The sequence below is a fragment of the Onychostoma macrolepis genome, chromosome 05 (assembly GCF_012432095.1).
Source record: "Onychostoma macrolepis isolate SWU-2019 chromosome 05, ASM1243209v1, whole genome shotgun sequence".
NCBI lineage: Eukaryota > Metazoa > Chordata > Actinopteri > Cypriniformes > Cyprinidae > Onychostoma > Onychostoma macrolepis.
This window is the reverse complement of record NC_081159.1, coordinates 2,785,718-2,806,804: the sequence shown is the minus strand read 5'-3', so window position 1 is coordinate 2,806,804 and position 21,087 is coordinate 2,785,718. Positions and strand designations below refer to the sequence as shown.

The window sequence follows — 21,087 nt, the reverse complement described above, 5'->3', positions numbered from 1 at the left end:
TGTTTAAAAGACTTAAAAATGGGTGACATTACATCTCAGGATAGTTGCTAGTCAGCTTTGTCACTTTTCTAAAACCTGGGCTGCGTCTAGAATTGGTTCACTTTTTTTCTTCTTTTCTTTGACAATTAATTACTTTGCAACCATCAAAAAAGTATGTTTTATATAGTATGAATGCAATCCAGACGTGCTACATGTGTCATGTCGTAACTCTCGTGACCAATCTGCATCTGCTGTTTCGCTCCACAGTCATTCATAGGTAGTAAAGTGTCCATCAGATGTGCACTTAATCTCACTGGAAAATACTGGAAACTGGATTAAAAATATGCTAACCTGTGCTAGCCTAGCAATTGCTGTAAAGACAAACAGGAATGACAACAGCATTCTCCAGGTTTTATAGCCCTCCTTAAGGGAGGAGAGAAGCTCAAAAGAGCAATGTTCTGCATATTAAGCACATTAAAGTATTTTAACGCCAAAAAGACATTACACACCTCAGCTTTAACAAGTGCAGATTGCCATTTGTGGCAGTTACAGGGATTCATCATGCTACAATGCCAACATTTGTCTAACGGCAATTTTATTTACAGTGCAAGGAGCAAAACACTTTGAGGGAGAGAAAAAAAAAAAACACGTCTCATTCCCTTAAGTACAATTCTCGACCTCACTCTCCCTAGAGAAAACAATAGAAACATTCTCTCTGCTCTGGAAACAAATGCTCTGTTTTGATTTCTGCAGCCTTGAATGGATGGAGATAAAAGCAGAGACCATCTGTCTGGTTGGCGGAGCGGCACTGGGAATTGATCACAGTGAGTTACAGTAAGTGCATTTGCATTCTCGCCGCTCTAAACTCCTTTATTATCCCCACGACGACTCGCTCTTCCAGCTGAGCCCCTCGGTAACAGGGTGACAAAACGCCTAGTGGGTAAACACCTTTAAAAGGATTTGACGCACTATAATGGAAAAACGCTTCTGTTTTGTTATGGCCTTTCACTTTCTGTTTGGCTTGAGGAAGAGTAAAGCATTGTTGTGGTGCACAATCAGATAAAGGCAGATGTGTATAGGAGAGAATATACAGAGGACAAAAGATGCTGCGCTAGCAACTGCACTGAAGAAAATTGCACCTTTGAAAGTAAATAAGGAAAAAAAGAAAACAGCTTTGCTGTACTTGCAGTCTGAGCTCCAAGATCTCACGATAGATTACAGAAGCCATACAAGCCGAACATCCAACCATCATTCGCATGAAAAATTAAGATAATAAAATGAGACAAAATCCATTCCAGCCAATGATGTGCATTTGGGCACAGGGCTATGGGTTTAAAAACAATCATTATTTTCTCAATTCTGTTCAATGACGGTAGTAGCACAGAAATTATACACTTAAGTTTTAAATAAATGTGGAAAAGGTGCAAAATGCAGCAAAAGAGATGATATTATTTTCTACAAAAATCTCATTCTTTCATCCATACCAGCCAATAGTGTGCATTTGGGGCGGGGCTATCTGTTTGTTCAACCAATGGAGGCCTTCAAAAACTGTCTGAAAACAATCATTATTTTTGATGCAAGTAGCACAGAAACGACACCCTCCAGTGTGGAAAAGGCGCAAAAATGCAGTAATAGAGAAAAAAAAAAAAAAGTTATTTCCCATCTCGCTTCTGCGTCCCCTTGGAACGAGCTCGATTTAACCTTGAAGAATAATGAGATCTGACGTGCTTAAATGTTAGCATTCTTAAATCACCAGGAAGTGCCTCGGCGGAGCCCATAATCACTGTGCCAAATTGCTGTGCTCGCTAATTTCATTTCTCCCTCCGCATTCACTGGCAGTTAGACTCCATTACTCAACAACAGCCATTTAATGCTCCCAGGTCCCAGAGGTGTTACATTAAAATGTAATAACTTGCAATGTAAATGAAAACAAAAACCATTATTTTTCCTCTCCCTCCCCAACCTCTCCCATCTCCTCCTACCTATCTCTCTCTGTAGGGGGAGTTGGAATCTAATTCTCAGCCCATCTGGCTGGTGTAATGAATGCGAGCTAAGCCAGGATGCTCTGCTACTGACTCTGAGAGCATGGCGAAACACCTGATTGGCCCTCCCGGGGTATTCTGTGACACCGGGCCAGTAGTAATTGGAGACCCATAACTCCGTTATGTACGGACTATCAATTTCCAAATTGGTCAGGTTGCATTCGCGGCACTCTTTGATGAGGTGATCTCTCCAGAATCGTCAAACCGGAATGCGTTTTGAAAAGCCAGGTAAGAGGTGCTTAGGCCAGGTTTAACCTCTACATTGAGGGCCCTCCCTCTGAGAAGAGCAGCTTTAGCTATAGGAGTCCTGCTGCATAGCGGGCTTCATTATGATCGGAGCACTTCCGCACAGAGAGGAACCTCAGATTGTATTAATAACACAGCAGGGGACAGTTAGTCTGGTAACTGAGCTGCAAAAAACCATGTGGACACACTGGTATGTACATTCTGTTAAACTGTTAAATCAGGCAAATGCCAAAATAGATATTAGAATTTTTATATATATACACACACTGAATTTTACATTTTTTGCATATGTCACACTTAAAAGATTCAGCTCATCAAACAAATTTTTATATTATACAAAGATAATGCAAGTAAATACAAAATACAGTTTTTAAATGAGGATTTCATTTATTAAGGGAAAAAAGCTGTCCAAACCTACCTGGCCCTACGTGAAAAATTAATTGCCCCCTCCTGTTAAATCGTGAAAGAACTGTAATTAACCACATTATTTTAGAAAGCTGAGTTAAATTTCACTAGCCGAACCCAGGCCTGATTACTGCCAGACCTGTTGAATCAAGAAATCACTTAAATAGAACCTGTCTGACAAAGTGAAGCATGTTTAAAGAGCAACACATCATGCCGCGATCTAAAGAAATTCATAAACAGATGAGAAACAAAATAGTTTACATGTATCAGTCTGGAAAGGGTTATAAAGCCATTTCTAAGGCTTTGGGACTCCAGCAAACCATGGTCAGAGCCATTATCCACAAATGAAGAAAACTTGGAACAGTGGTGAACCTTCTCAGGAGTGGCCGGCCTACCAAAATTACTCCAAGAGCACAAAGACAACTCATTCAGGAGGTTATAAAAGAACCCAGAACAACATCTAAAGAACTGCAGGCCTCACTTGCCTCAATTAAGGTCAGTGTTCATGATTCAACAATAAGAAAGAGACTGGGCAAAAACAGCATCCATGGGAGAGTTCCAAGGCAAAAGCCACTGCTGACCAAAAAGAACACAAAGTCTCGTCTCACATTTGCCAAAAAGTATCTTGATTATCCCCAAGACTTTTAAGAAACAAAAGTCAAAATATTAGAAAAAGGCAAATATTCTGTGGGACTGATGTGACTAAAGTTGAACTTTTTGGAAGGTGTGTGTCCCATTACATCTGGCGTAAAACCAACACAGCATTTCATAAAAGGAACATCATACCAACAGTCAAACATGGTGGTTGGTAGTGTGATGGTCTGGGGCTGCTTTGCAGCTTCAGAACCTGGATGAATTGCCATAATTGATGGAACCATGAATTCTGCACTATCAGAAAATCCTGAAGGAGAATGTCCAGCCATCAGTTTGTGACCTCAAGCTCCAGCACACTTGGGTTCTGCAGCAGGACAATGATTCCAAACACAGCAGCAAGTCCACCTCTGAGTGCCTCAAGAAAAACAAAATGAAGGTTTTGGAGTGGCCAAATCAAAGTCTGGACTTAAATCCGATTGAAATGCTGTGGCATGACCTTAAACAGTCCATTCATGCTCGAAAACCCTCCAATGTGGCTGAATTAAAACAATTCTGCAAAGAAGAGTGGGCTAAAATTCCTCCACAGCAATGTGAAAGACTCATTGCCAGTTATCACAAATGCTTGATTGCAGTTGTTGCTGCAAAGGGTGGCCCAACCAGTTATTAGATTTAGGGGGCAAGCACTTTTTCACACAGGGCCATGTAGGTTTGAATTTTGTTTTCCCTTCATAATAAAAAAAATAATTTAAAAACTGCATGTTGTGTTTACTTGTGTTATCTTTGATTAATATTTAAATTTGTTTGATGATCTGAAACATTAAAGAAAAAAAAGAAAAATCAGGAAGGGGGCCAACACTTTTTCACACCACTGTATATATATAAAAATGCTTAATTCTATAAGTGGAGTGGGGCCTATGGAAGCCTTTTACCAGAGTAAAAGTAAAAATTTATTTCTGACAAGAAATAAAGTCAGAATTACAAGAGATAAATGACTGTCAAGTACACCAACTACTGTCATTCAAACAAAAAAGGCCACAAACCAAATACTAAGACATTCGTAAATTCATTATATTGTGATAATAGCCTACTTTCAGTCTACACAAACACGCACAAGCTAACAATAAGTTTACATCACTTATATGAAATATCACTATTACCTATTGCGTTATCAACATACTGCATCTCAAAACAAATTACATAACTTTAGTAAGTGTCTGTAACTGGTCTTCTTCAGGGACAAGCCTGTGTAACCATTCAATTTCTGCAATGAGAACATGATAACCTCCTTTTCCGTAAACACTCAAACGCCTCCGCAATCTAAGAGATCTAGCGGGCATGGAAGGCGGCACGTATACAGAGAACGATCTGGGACACACCAGTCCTCCTGAGGAGCAGGGGTGGAGATGACAGTGGAGCTCCAAACTGAAGGTTAGCAGTATGAGCATAGGAGGTGTTACACGGGTTTGTGCCCAGACACATGAAGAGCAGATAAACATGCTTGTTTTGCTACAGGAAATCTGGGTTGTACATGCTGGGGTGCAACTGTTAGCCTGAAGCAAAGCCGCAGAGGAGGTGAGGTGAGAGTGAATAGTGCTAGTGTTAAAACCACAAAAACTTCTGCTAGTATTTAATCTGCCCTTCCTCTTGCTTTGTCTTTCTGTCTTTTTCAATGTCACGCTCAAGCTCATTTTGAGCAGCCAGTGCATAAGTTTACTGGTGACTACCTTCAACGCCTGAGTGGGGAGAGTGTGATCTTACACCTCACGCATGACACATAGTGAAACTAATTTGTGAGAAGGAAGCAACTGACATTCAAAATACATAGGCAGGACATAAGACAACACATGCATTTAACATTTTCATAACCTTTTAAAAGTTTGAGTGCAACTATTTATTCTTTATTATACACGAACATTCAAAAGTAAGATTTTTTTTTCATGTTTTTATAAGAGGTCTCTTATTATCACCAAGGTTGTATTTATTTAGTCAAAAAAACATTTAAAACTATGAAATATTATTGCCATTTAAAATAATTGTTTTATATTTTAGAATTTTCAGCACTCCAGTCCACTCCGTTACTCCAGTCTGTCACATGATCCTTCAAAAATTCTCATGTGCTGACTTGGTCATCAATATTTTTATTTTATTATTATAAATAATAAAATAGTTGTGCTGCTTAATGTTTTTGTGTAATTTTTGATGAATAGAAAGTTCAAACAGCATTTCTTTAAAAAAGAAATAATTTGTGGCATCATAAATGTATTTATTTAGACTTTTAATAAATTTAATGCATCTTTGTTCAAGTATTAATTTCTTTAAAAAGGTTTATTTATTTATTTATTTATTTTTATGCTATTACACAGTAAATATTTTCCACATTTTACAAGAGTAAAGTCATCAAAATTATGCCAAAACCAATAATAAAAAAATTAAATATATCATAACACAATAAATCAAAATACTGTATACGGAAAACACTTTCTCCTCCCTTTTAAGAGCTCATAAGTCTATTTATTTTGCAATGCTAAATATTCATGATATGATTGCATTTTATTTTTCATGTTTAGCAGTGGGACTTTTATGTTGTGGCCAACCAGCTGACAATCACCGCTTAAAAAAGTGAGGCTACTTACTACGTAAAAATAGAATATTATTTGGAGGTAAAACATTGTGCAACTGACCATACGAATATATAAGGCTCAAGACAAGACTATAATCCTCACATGAACATGAATGTTCCTGGAAAAAAAGAAAAAAAAAAACATCATTACACCTCCAGAGGGCTACAAACCTAAACCTTCAAAGTTCTTAATAAAACTAACACAGAAAGTGTTATAGGAGGTGTAAAAATCTCAGGTAGCAAGGAAAGGGAGAAGAAGAAAAAAAAAATGGATGATGAAATTCAACTTCCCTCCCTGTAGCCCTGACAAAAGGCAAGAGGCAGAGCTCTGTTCTCGCCTTTAGGAGAGACGCCATGTTGAAACCCACTAGAGCTATAAAAGAAACATTTTAGCTTGTGTGTAAGAGCCGTATCGCTCCGAGCGCTGCTTAATTTCTGCCTTTGTTTGGGTGGCAGGGAGGCTCTCAGGGTTCTGTAAGGCCTGCGGGTCTTTTGTCTCACAGTAGAGGAGGTCTGTTCAATGCCTGAAGCATTTTTGTTCAGAGAAAGCTTTTGTTCCGCCCCTCATGCTGAGATTTGGCAATGGGTCTCAGGCTGAAACACAACCCAGACAGCAGCACAGGTATTTCCTCTGAGATTGTGTCAAGAACTAGCGTGCCAAACACAGCCTGAGATCATAAGAAAAGAACAGAGATGGCGCACAGGAACACTGAATAAAATAAGTGCATCTTTGCAGTTTATTGCATACAATCAGAAATTATGGCTTCTAAGACAGTGGTTCTCAAACTTTTTCACCTTTTGAAATGGCTTTGTTTCTCTTTTGTAAGTCACTTTGGATAAAAATATCTGCTAAATGCATGAATGCAATTGTCCAAACTCTTTGAAGGTCTCACATAAAATAAAATAATAAAATAAAATACATATCGAAATAAGTAAATAAATAAATACATAAAGGATAATAAATGAATAAATAAAATAAAAAGGATAAATAAAATAAAAAGAATAATAAAAAAAAAAAAAAAAATCAATCAATGAATCAAGGTAGCTAGATTATTTATATGATTAAATAATAAAAGTAATCTTGTGTAACAAATATAAATAATTAGAACAATACATCTATCCATATGCAAATAAATGTAAGTTTAGATTACTACAGTACCTTAGCTATCACACATGAATTTAAACATACAACAAACAGGCATACTGATGCATTTTGGATACTTTATCCCAGAACGAAAAAGCCAGAAGGTTTAGTATTTAAAAAACGGTCTTCGCAGCCCATATCCGACTAATGGATGAGGTTGAGTCAATGTTAAAATGATAAGGGAGTTCAATGTTAAATGGCGGTTCTGCTCTGATAATGAGCCAGTTTTAATGTGCTGTGATTCCCTGTGGGGTGGTCAGAGAGCTGACGTGTTTCGGGCGCCGGGCGTTTAAGACACCTGAGAGAGCCGCGTTATACGCCCACAGCTGCGTTATTAACTATAACGCTATAAATCCACATGATTTATAGAGCTCCCTTTCCTGTGTAATCACACCGCAGTGCAGGGGAGCTCCGCGGAGGGACTGCACACAGCGGGACGGGGAGGAAGAGGAGGAGAGAGCGAGGGGAAAAGAGAGAAAAGGAGGATGGGTGTTGAGAAGAGGTGTGAAAATGAAAAGGACTGCTGAGAGGCAGTTCTACTTCACTTCCAATTCAACTCTCCACCCATTTCATATCAAGGGAGCAGTCTGAATCTGCACAACTGCATGCTTTACAAAGCAGCACACAAGCCTGTGAGGAGAGTGGGGTAAGCTGGGCCACATCAGTTTTCCTCGAGGAAAAAGTAAAGCTAACACGACTAAATCAAATTCCAGGACATCTGCTATCAACTGGAATAAGAAACTGTCAATAACAGAGTGCCACAGAAATATTTCTCTAAAATAAACTGGCCCAGCTTGCACACAACTTGCCTCATATTAAACATAAGCTTTTTTATGTCAAGGGCTAAGTTACGAATTATTTTTTTACGAATTCCGTAAAAAAAATTACAAATAAAATGACCAATGCAACATTTATAATAATTATTTAGCTTATTTAGTTATCTTCACATTTTTAGAAATAAGCTATCAATTTTATGTGAAAACATTTATGCAGATCTGGCATCTTAAATAAATTAATTATTTTTAATAATAAATATAAAAATAATATAATAATCATAAAATAATGAATAAATAAATGCATTATTTAGATTAAAGGTCATATACACCACTAAAATAATAATAATGATAATAATAATTCACATTGGTGCATCGGCAAAAAAGGTAATGGTGCGATGCATCAATTTAAAATAAGTGTGCATTGGATGCATTGGATAAGTTGGTATTTGTATTGCAATGCAATGTATTTGCATCAGTAAAAAACTATTTATTTATATATAATTATTAGTAGTAGATGTGCTATACTTTTATTATTTAGAAAGCGACCAATATTTTATATGTAGATTGATTTTCCCTCTCTAAACTGTTGCTCAAGCGTGTTCTCTCATCACTACTGCTGCTGCGTGAATATGATGCATCAACACTACGGAGACTGAGGTATTAGCAGTCAGAAGGCACTTAAGTGAATTTATGATTTTGCTGTCTGTCTGAACCAAAGAAATAAAAACGAACTGTCTGTACCATACTGAATTATATAGCATCATACCCCCATTGCATCGCATTGTGTTGAATCGAATCTGGATCGCACTGCATCCTAATCGGGGATTCATATGTATCTTTAATGTTTTTATCGTTGGCCATGCATCGAGATGCGTATCGCGTCGGCCTCAGTTATGGAGATGCACATCCCTAATATACATACATATAACATGAAATCAATCAATCAATCATTAACACACAGTACCCTATGCTTCCCTATACGAGAGAACATCAAAAATAGTGTCTAGAAGACTTCTGTGGCTGTCCTGATAACTATGGTAATCTATTTGGTAGATAACGCTTTCCATAATCTACCAAAATCATCTCTATCTGCAAAAAAAGGAAGTCCAGCACTGGAGTAGAGTGGACAAGCGGAGAATCCCTCGGTCTCGCTGCGCCGCACAGACCTTAATGAGCTTTTAATGTAGCTTCCCATTTCAGTCAGGAGACCGAGCGAGCAGCCAAACAATAAAGTGAATAAATGCCTCCACCGAGAATAATCTACAAAGGTGCTTGGCATCCCTCATCTCTCTCTCAGAATGAATAAAAACCACAGCGCTCATTTTCTCTCCCAACAGATAGATGTTTGTAATTGGAGGTTTAATTTATGATCGGGTCGTCTTTGGATAATGATATCGAGCCATTGTAATTTGCTGATGCAAATGGTATTTTATAACAGTCTATAAAAATGCCGGTGCTATGCAGGCGAACAAGCAAACATTCTGAGTGTTCATTACGCTCCTCATTAAGGCATTCAAGTCTCTGTTAAATGCTTTTTGTGGCAGAGGCAACATGTAATTAAGACCTGATTGAGCAATAGCACATATTACATAGCACGGCAATTTACATTCGTCACTATTTGTGCAGAGCTACAAAGACACAAGAGCCGTCGCTATTGCTGCAATGTGAGAGGGCAGCGTGTACTGACGAACAATTTGCAGGCAATAAAAAAAAAAAAAAATGTACACTGCTTTGGTTTAATGAATATTGTTAAAGTGGCCAATTATGCTACTGATGCAAAGCATAAAGGAAAAGATGACTGAAAACATAAATGACAGGCCATTTTAAATTAGAAAATTACTACACTATGAAACACAGAGCATGATAGCAATGCATCTTTTGAAGCCTATCAAAAGACTATTTTAAAATTGCTAAGAATGCATCACAAAAACAAAGCAGAACAACTTTATTTAACATTGATAATCTTAAGAAATGTTTCTTGAGCATTTATTTTGAATTTTTAGACATTTTCAAAACACCAGTAATCCAATGCTGATAAATCTAGCTCTTTTTCTATGAGGGTCCCTGGGTTAGTTGAGAGTCTAGGTGGGAGTGACTGGGCCGTGAAAGGGTTGAAAACATACTTTGACCTCTATATGGTTCAGAATCCTCCACTAATGTAAGGATAATATGTTTTTTCACCCATTTTATTATCTGCCAGAAATCTGAACTGGTAGAGCACTGTGCGAGCAACACCAAGTTCATAGGTTCGATCCCCAAGGAGACCGCAGACAGATAAATGCAAACCTTGAAGTCACTTTGAATAAAAGCAGCTGCCAAAATATACTGTAAATGTAGGAGTTTGAACAAAATCACTATAACATAAGATATAATAATAATAGTCATGCTTGCTTTGGCAGGCACCATGAAAAATTAAAGAATGAAAGACAACAGACAATATTAATAGTATGAAAGAAAGGTGAAGAGGGTCACATTTCTTATGAAGGCTGACTTGAGACTTGAAGACAGAGTGGGTTTTAATAAAAAATAAAAAATAAAATAAAAAAGACATTTTCGACATTCCCTCTAAATAATATCTTAATTCATAATGTCATAATGGAAAGCCTAAGTTGTTTTGAAACAGGCTGAAGAAACAAGCTTTTGAATATGTATTAACTTACATCTGCGAGCTGCATAATAAGTCAGGCCTTGGGACAATCATTGCAGGCATATTTTCATTTGTAGAGCTTAATTCAGAAAGCATGCCGGACCACACAGCCATGAATAATTAAAGACTAAACAGCATTAAGAGCAAAAAGCTTAAACAGGAAAAGCAATTAGCAGTTAATTCCCAACATCTGAACTACGCTCACATTTCCATTCCATTCTCTCGCTTTAAGCCGACCGCAACGTGTGCGAGACAGAAAAGAGGGTCCATCTCCAGTGGAAAAGAAAAGCAATCCAAGGTGAAAATGAAGTTACCATTCATCACTATTCAAAGAGAAAAGCCTTTGCTGCTGCTTTAACGCTGTGTTGTGCGGTCTGTGAAAAATATTTTCATTTCCATTGAGTCGCTGCGTCTCAGAACCGTCTTTATGTTTAGGTACTGGACTATGCAAGTGTGTGTTTCATCTCAGCTCCCATGAAGGGACCAAAAGCCTCTTTGTGTGTGTGTGTGTGTGTGTGTGTGTGTGTGTGAGAGAGGCCTCGAAGCTTCTACCTTTATCTCCCCGTGTGACTGATGTGTTGAAACCCTGCTGAGGTTAACAGCACTTTTTATCTGTTGCTAGCAGCAACAGCCAGGTTTCCCCGGTGAGAGGGGAGAAACAGGACCGGGCTGTTCAGCGGGCCGCACACAGCGATAAACAAATATGGCTTTCACCCAGAAACACACCCCTCGGACAAACACACACACAGCCACACACACACAAAGTGCAGGATATTGTCAGAGCATCAAACTATAACCCCAGCGCTTCTTGTTCAAATGCACCAGAGGGCTGACACTGAGAAAATCTCTCCAAACCAGTTGCTCACAACCCAAAAATCGGATCGCAGGCCTGCAGGGTCTGTTCTTACAGGTGAAAAATGCTGAAAAATAAATAAATAAATGCATTCTTACAGGTAAAAAGAAAAACTTAAAAAATGCCTGATGCAAAAATATAAACTTTTTTCACCTTTAAGAAGTTAAACATTTTTAAAGGAAAAATCTGTTAATCATCTGGTAAAAGATAAAATGTCTAAATTTGACAATGTGAACATTGACATTGCTTGAAATGTCTACATCCTAAATTTAAACTTTTTAAAGTAAAATTATAATACTCTAAAATTAGAGTATTATATTAACAGTGTAAAAACTGCTTGACAGTAACAAACGTTTTAAAAACCTTGTGTGCTGTGCTTGAACAATTAAACATGCAAACAAATAAATCATAAATAAAGCATAGCACATGCATAGTGTAAATGAACGCATCTAAATGTGAAAATCTCTTAATCATGTTAAAATTAAAGCACGACCTCTCTCTGTCAGGTCTGTACATAAATTCAAGACTATGACTCTGTATTCCTCAGATTCAAAACACCTTAACCCCTCTCTAATCAGTCGCAACACATCAAACAGCTTCAAAAAGAATATTTAATGCTGATAGAATCAGTCTATCCCACATCAGAAACCAGAGAGCACTTTCTCACCAATAAATGGCACGTAACAGAGGTTACTTTTCCCGAGGTTGCACCGCTCCCCACGTTCTCCATGTAGGTGGTGTTATAGCCGCAGGTGCTGTGATCTGAACACCAGTGGGTGTATGCTACAGAATGGAGGCGTTTGATCCATGACAAGAAGATGGAGGCCATCTTTATTTGTCATTTTGGTTCATATCTGTGTCAGGAGTCCTTTGTAGCACCCTTGATATATGATAATCATGCAGGTGCTCCCAAAGCACACAATTTTATATGTCATGGTTAAGTACCTACAATATTTGCAGTCGTTTCGTGCAAGACACAAGAATGACACTGGCTCTAATCTTGTGTGAACAGCGGCGCACATCAATTTTCAGATTGAAAGAGAGGTCAGATCGTCTACAAAACACCTGTTCAAAACAAGCTTACCCTGCTAGAAATGCAGTAAAATAAAGAAATGAGTCACTTGAAGCCGAGCATTAGTGTTTTTACCAAATGAAAGAGGTGGTCTCAGGCCCCCTTGGCAGCGTTGATAAAATACAAATAATAAATGGAAGTCAGTTTACGCCACTAAATAAAAAAGTACAAAGATTATTGCGACTTTTTATCTCAAACTTTTAACTTTTTTTCTCAGAAATGCAATCTTTTTTTCTTACAATTCTGACTTTTTCTTGCAATTGCAAGATTATTTCTCACAATTCTGACTTTATACAGTAACTTGCAACTGTGAGCTTATATCTCGCAATCCTGAGAAAAAAAAAATCTGAATTGTGAGTTTATATCGTGCAATTCTGAGGAACAAAAATGCACCTAGTTAATTATTATTATTATTTTATATACTGACAAATACTGTGTTTTAGCATCACTCTAAATAAAGAGCAAAACATGTCTAAATAATACATCATGTTATGTATTTTATCATTTTCATGCTGCCACAGAGAATGATGGGAAATGGTTAGTATGGTTACACACCTATCAGCTCATAAATTCAGTTAAATGAGTAGAACAAAAATATTAACCTAATTCTTCATCAGCAGTACACAAAATGCATACAAACTAAATGCTATAGTCCATGTTCAGAATTACAACTTACAATAATCAAAAACAATTTATTTTCACCATAAGTTTGTAATTGACTCAGCCCGGCATAATGAAAACCCGAAGTTTCCCAAAGGTAATTAGAAATAATGTGCATTCAACTCATAAATACAATCATTCTGACATGACTTGAATGCAGCCAGTTAAATAAATGCTGTTTCTACTGTTCATTTTTTTTAGCATCCTGGAAAAAAAAAAATGTTAAACAAATTTTATATAAAGAGATGGGTGATAATATAGTTACATTTTGCAATAACAGCAAAGACCCTTGGAACATGTGGTCAACATGTATTCATCTATCAATGGATTCAATGTGGTTCATCCAAACTGAATTTAGAGTCAAAACTCTGTGTTTATAACTAGGTTTGAATAAGCCGCTACCACTGGGGGCCGAACTCACAACTTTCCAGGAGGTGGCCCACTTATCCAGCCGGAAGCCTGCATCTCCTTCCATCATTCTCTTGACATATCTCTCTCTCTCGGTGCGTTAGCCTTTAGCACTTTCACTCCTAGCAGATGATTACGAACACAACGTGAAGTGTCGGAGTGGCCCCAGGGGCCCCTGACCGTAACACTGTGCCTTGAATTCTGGAAGATAACAGACTCATGCACATAAACAAGAACACACACACAGAAACTTGTGCCTGGAGCTCTTTGTGCTTTGTTAATCTCATGAGTACACACACACAGTGTGAAGGGCCAAAGGGCCCGACTACACATAACCAGATTTGATGGAACTAGTGTCAAAGTGAAACACCCTGCTATATTCTGCTTTTTCTTTACTTTCTGCACTTCCCTCTCTGTTTTTTCTCTTTTATCTCACTCACAACATCGTGCAAAGAGGAGGACAAGGTTCGTGGCTCTTTGGTCATGTTTTCTCAGCCTAAACTGATATGACAGTCGAGGTTTACGGCCGCTACAGGCCTTTTACAGAGACGCATTCTTTTCATTGCCATGTTGGAGTGTCGCCATAAGGAAACATGAGTTTAACATGCTCTATTTTTCACTGAGGAGGGAAGAAAACAACATGACAAGTGTATATCTATCTATATCTATAAATAAATTTACACTGCTGCTCAAAATTTGGGGTCAGTAAGATTTTTAGTTTGAAAGGAATTTTATTCATTCATTCGTTCATTAGTTAGTACTTTCATTCAGCAAGGATGCATTCAACTGATCAAAAGTTACAGTATTATCACAAAAAAAGTATTGAAATGTATTTAAAATAAATGCTCAGGTTAATTTTTTAGTATCCCAGAAAAAAAAAAAGTCATCACGTTTCCACAAAAATATTGGGCAGCACAAGTGTTATCAACATTGATAATAATTAGAAATTTTGAATTTTTTTGAGCACCAAATCTACATATTAAAATGATTTCTGAAGGATCATGTGACACTGAAGACTGGAGTAATGATGCTGAAAATTCAGCTTTGCCATCACAGGAATTAATAATATTTTAAAAATATATTACAATATTACTGTGTGTGTGTGTGTGTATACTGGTATATATGGTTTACGAGGACACAAATGTGTATAATGACATGGGTACTACAATGTAAACATGGTTTATGAGGACACTTACTCTGTCCCCGTAAAACAAAAGGCTTAAAAAAAACATGCTAAACGGTGTTTTATGAAATTCAAAAATTGCCAGTAGTTTCCTGTAAGGGGTAGGTTTAGGTGTAAGGCAATAGAAAATACAGTTTGTACAGTATAAAAACCATTACGCCTATGGAGAGTCCCCGTAAACCACAAATTCAAGTATGCGTGTGTGTGTGTGTGTGTGTGTGTGTGTGTGTGTGTGTGTGTATGTGTGTGTGTTTCTGATCGAATAAATGCATGCAGTCCTACGGAGATTAAGAGACTTCTTTCATAAAAATAAATTATTAAATTTACATTTATATATATGGAAATAGCTAGAAATGTCAGAAAATGATTTCTTTCCATTTGCAAATGGCCAAACAATAAAAGAGGTTGAGTACTGACTGCATGACAGAATGAGTCCTGAAACCTTTAAACTCTTGTCTCTTCATGCTGACAAAACATATGAAATAAATAACCTAGCGGCTCATAGTGGCAGTCGTTACCTGACATTCTTAGGAGACAGGTAATGTCAGCGTGTATGCTTGTGTGTGTGTGTGTGTGTGTGTGTGTGTGTGCACGCGCGCGCATGCAAACAAACAAACATTTGAGCATCTGATGAAAAGTGAGCTTTCTGTCATGCACAGCGATCCTGTGACATGTTGCTTGACATGCCTGCGGAAATTTAGCATATAAAATGCACTGCTGCTTTTGAATATTTCACAAGGGTATACAACACATTTTTTTTCTCTCAGTTTCAGTGTCAAGTGTATACTGCACTTTTGAATAAAGAAGCACAGGGAATATATTCATAGATAATATGATTATCTTTAGAGTAAGAACAGTAAATCAATAATACAATGAATCCCTGCAATTTCCAAAGATTATTTTCATCCATAAGAAGAGCATAGCAGAGTATTGAACATGGAATGAAAACCAGTGAACATTTTTACACACAACACAATCATTATGAAACATGAAAATCGTATAAATGCATCATACAGTTATAATGAGTAAAAAAGAAAAGGAAACAGTTAATCTACTCTAATCTAATTATATTCAAAATAAACACTCTAAACCAGGAGTTTTCACTAAACCAAGACCTTTTATTGTGATCCCCTTCTGAAAATATAAAAGTGGCCTATATTTTCACATATAAAAACACATTAAAAGGTGAATATGCAGTGACTTACTTTAAAAACACCAAATATTTAATTTTAATGTTTTAAATATACTTATTATATGTTTTATTATATTTGTTACCAAATTAAATGTTTTTATTGTTCGTCTACTATTGTAATTATTTAGAATATAAATGGTAATATATTATTATTAACTACTAATCTTCTAAATAAAAAATTAAATAAATATAATGATTAAGCTCATTATTACTGACCTGTTTAGACCAGAAGAATGAAATATTACTATTAACAAATGTGAATTTAAAAACAATCCTCAAAGTGAGTGACTGTTCAGTCAGTGCATTGCAGTCCAGTGTTCAGTTGCACATGCACACATAAGCAGTAGCAAACTTCAGTCCTCATAGGAGAGAATTATTTAGCTCGTAGGGGTGTAACGATACATGTATTCGTACCGAACCGTCACGGTACGGACATGAGGCCTTACAACGAATACAGGCAATTCACCCTCAATCCAGAAGGGGGCGCCCGCAGTAATGCAATGCAACGCTGTTTGATAACCGCCAGCAGAAGATCAGGCGAATGCCATGAGTTGCGCACTTGAAAACAAAGTCCACTAGACAGTGACCATGTGCTGATTCTGAGCGCGTCTCTCACTGATAAAGGAGTATACTAAAGGCTTGCACACTCAACTGTTTGCGAAATGGAGCTTTGTGCTTGTGTATCCTATCCCTCTCATTTGGCACAAATCCAAATATTCCATAATATTTCCATATTTGCGATGTATCTGAATGCAAAACTATTATTTATTATGTAAATTATAGGCTTTGAACTTCAGTCACGTTCCAACAGTGACACAGAGGCGGGCGCAGTGATGTTTGGCTCACTGTATTATATTTTGATAAAGTAACAACTGCGCTGTCAAGTTAGCAATGTCAGATGTTATGTTTTGTGTGCGTGTTTCCTTATACCAGCAGAATCAACTTAAAACACTCCCGTCATTTATTGTCTTATTAATAATGCATCACTGTAAAAGGTCTACTTTCATTTGTGTACACTCACAATAAAAACAAAACATTGTGCTTTTGTAAAATAATGAAAACAAATAGGATGTCGCTTTCTGCCATTTGAGTTTCCTTTCTGTGAACAAAATCAAAATGTTGAGAAAATCGCCTTTAAAGTTGTCCAAATGAAGTTCTTAGTAATGCATATTACTAGTCAAAAATTACGTTTTGATACATTTACAGTAAGAAATTTACAAAATTTCTTCATGGAACATGATCTTTACTTAATGTACTAATGATTTTTGGCATAAAAGAAAAATGGATAATGTTGACCCATACAATGTATTTTTGGCTATTGCTACAAATATACCCCAGAGACTTAAGACTGGTTTTGTGCTCCAGGGTCACATATAGGCTACGTTACGTGTCGCACTGTTTTTATCCCCTTGTTTATCTGATCACTAAATCAAATATATTTCAAGTATTTATTCCTTGTATTTATATATGTACTGCAGATTTTATATATGTACTGCAGATTTTATATATATAACATTATATTATTTTATATTATAACATTATAATTTAATATAATATTTAGTATTTTCACATCTAGGTGGAAAAAAATAAACAAAATGTCTGCCTGTTCAAAATAAATGAAAAGAAACCTAGCATAGTAGATTTGTTGTTTTTTTCTTGTTGTACCGAAATCGTATCGAACCGTAACCCCGCCGGACCGAGGTACGTACCGAACCGTGACATCTGTGTACCATTACACCCCTACTAGCTAGGTAGCTACTGTAGCTGTAAACGTGTTGACAGTTTAACTAACACAGTTCAACTCATCAAGGTTCTTATCAAACTGTTGCTCTATCTTAAAATGAGTTCATCCGAATGAAAACCAACTCTACAGGGCAACAAATTAAGGCTAATGCCCGCTATGGCACCCCTTGCGGCAACACAACGAAACCAAAATTGAGCATACGGAAGCATATGATTTGTCTCAAGTCTCAACCAAATAAAACCAAATCAAAATCTCTGAATGGCTTTCAAACAAGCTCTAACCGATGACCACAGCAGACCGTAGAAGAAGACATCGTCAGTGACACTTTAAATGACCAGAGCGCTGGAAATAAAATGGTCGTAAATATAAAAGAAAGGCTCATTTACCCAAGGTGCAACGGGACACCTTTCACCATTTAATCAGTCAGTCACCCAAGAGTGATGTCCCTAATATCATGATTCCACCATTTCTCTGTTTAACATAATTAAAATGTCCGCTGCCGGGGCCATAAACGGGAGGAGAGGATACTGTAATTCTGCTGTAAAGCCGCAGAGCGTGAAAATGTCACTTACCGAGTACCCTCGTCCTGACAGAGAGTGAGTGGAGCTCTGGGGGAGAGAAAGAGAGAGAGAGACAGAGAGAGAGAGAACAACGTTGACCTTTGAGGGATACTATGAGATGACAGAGACATGATGAAGCTCTAGCACTTTAATATCAATATTCACATTAACCTTTTTCCCACCCTTCGTTCCTATCGTTCGCCTAATGACATTCCTGATTCCTTTCTCTCTCTCTTTCTCTCTCTCTCTTCAAGACCTGCTAGAACACATGACTCAAGCGCAATACATATAGCCCTGGACAAATTGGCCTTCATGTTGCTCAAGGCCTTTTCTCTTTGGCGAGACTTTGGGTTTATCTTAAAATGATCTTTCAGCGGGACATCTACATTGTTAATCTAGAAAAGAAACTGGTTTCGTCCTGTGATTCTCTGAAAAAAGTATGCAGTTACTAAGGTCCTCTGAGTGGTTGCTAGGGCGTTGCTACTGTATTTGGATTCTAGGGCAATATAGCCGGTTACTATGATGTTCTGGGTAGTTGCTTAAGTCTGGTCCATAGATGGCTTGGGTCTCTCTTCTTTCACCTGTTAATGGCACATTTTTCTTTAAAAAGTCATATGAAGCACACATGGTTTAATATGAAGCTTAATACTTGAACAAACCATCTAAACCCTGTGAGCATTAATAGCCTTAGCCCCTAATAACATTTTACGCTAACGTGTTTCAAAATCTGAAGCCGTTCAGTTGTGTACTGTGCATTCAACTAAACATTCCAGCATCAATTCAGTAATGATTCTTATATAGCAGGTTACATCATTTTCCAGAACTGTGTCATAGATTGTCATCATAAAGGAAATGACATTTCAGATCAGAACCAAGACACCCAGCGTTTGCATCCATTTTCCATGCTGTTGCATCAGCCCTTGTCAGTTTATGGTAAATGAGGGGGAACGAAAGCATTTTATTTTGCCGTGACAGATTCCTTGTCAGATTCAGATACATATAGGGGCCTTTAAAACAGTTCTGGGCTGCCTGAGCGAGTCAACAACAACTAGAAGTTACACAGAGTGCTAAAGCTACTTTTAGACTCCAGAAGGTCTAACAATTCAACAATCCAAACAAATCACACTTGTCTACAGCATGAATGTCCCTAAAACTTTAGATAGTAAACATGGGTAATTCCACCGTTCAGAATCTGCACCCGCTAACACAAAGGTTACAGGTTAAATTGCAAAAAGTAACACATTATGACAGTTACTGATCTTCTAATTCTGCTCTAACGCCATAATGCATTCAAGCAAGAAAGCTAGGATAACCACAGGCTTGCCAACTTCCTTACCCGAACCCACAGTTTGGGACAATGCTAGGAACGAAAAACACTTGCTCCTTACAAATAAACTGGTCACTGAGTCTGAGCTGTGCAAGTCTGTAACTCAACTGCCTGGTTAACAGTTAACAACATGTCAGTGGCACTAATTTGTATCACGATACCCAACATTATTGTTTTCTTCTAAAGCACAAAAAAAATAAAAGAAAAAATAAATAAATTAAAAGGCTAATCCTGGCTTAATCTAAGCCATGACTGTGAAACCAGGCCTATTGTTTTGGCAATATTTTAATAACATATTTTTGGTCACACCTTATTTTAAGGTCCAATTCTCGCTATTAACAAACCATTAACTATGACTTTTGACTCAATAAACTTAATTTGCTGTAAGGTAAGTTTGGGTATTGGGTAGGATTGTAGGATTAGGGATGTAGAATATGCTCATGCAAAATATGTGCTTTATAAGTACTAATAAATAGCCAATATGTTAATAAAAGGCATGCTAATAAGCAACTAGATAATAGTGAGAATTGGTCCCTATACTAAAATGAAGAACTTTCTGAAGCACAAAGTTTTCAGTTGTGTCCATAATATAATGAAATAATGTGCAGAAATTCTGACCGCATACATTTTCATGTTTTCAGAACCTTTCTCCGAGACTGCTGTGCCATCATTTGAATGAGTTACCACTTTTTTATACACTGGCCTACTATTGTGGTACCATCGACTTTAGATTTGCCTGCCCAATACTTTGCATTAACAAAAAATCCTTTTTGTTTTTGGTCACTTTACATGTTGGTCAGGCCGCCTTCCTGTCAACACGGGCAGTTCTTGGCCAGAGTAAAGCCTAAACTAATTTGAGTATTTAGTCAGGAAATTCTCTATAAGTGGAGATACATGTTAAATTCAACACGAACATGTCTATTTTCTAAATGCATGTTATTGATGTTATGTATCTCACACACACACACTAAACTTCAATATCAAAGCATCTGCTAAACGCATAAATGTAAATAATGAAGTTCATTGATACATTACTGTACTACCAGGTCACTGCTAATTCTCAACCTTAGCTGAAATATTGCAAATGAAACAAATAACCGCTCTGCAACTGCAGTACTACATTCCACAGACTACTGAAACCTTAAGAAACAAGTAAAGCCATAATCCACATAAGCCACACTAGCTTGAATGAGAGAACCACAGCCTATTACAGACATCTCCAGACTAGACGGCAACTTCCACATCCCAGCACCACAGACTAGGCCTGAATACCAATCTCCTGCTCTCTCTCCCGTCATTTTCCCCTCTTTTTGCCTCTTTCCTCTGTGCGATTGGCAATTTCTGCCTCTGTCTCAGGGGGTGACTTTTCTGCAAGACCAATTTTGTCCTTGCACAGAATTCAGTCACACACACACACACACACCTGCTACAGGGGTTTAACCCTCATCAGTTCCTCTGTTCTCTCTCACACTCAGTACAAACTCCCACTGTGACAATTAGAGAAGTGTTCCTGAGAAAACCCGGAAAGGCGGCACTGCAGGATCCAAATACTTTTCCAGAACCTCTCTCTTTCTCTCTTACAGAAAAGCGAGGAGGCGTAACGTACGGAGAAGAGCGAGTGGGTGCGAGGCTCAC

General features: G+C 37.4%; 1 protein-coding gene across 1 annotated transcript in view; it reads right to left on the bottom strand.

Moving 5' to 3' along the window:
- The window catches only part of fbrsl1 (fibrosin-like 1), a 293,809-nt gene that overhangs the window by 170,920 nt on the left and 101,802 nt on the right, over positions 1 to 21,087 (bottom strand). The window contains 1 exon segment of the mRNA XM_058776797.1: positions 18,138 to 18,173. Within this exon segment, the coding sequence (XP_058632780.1) occupies positions 18,138 to 18,173 (36 nt within the window).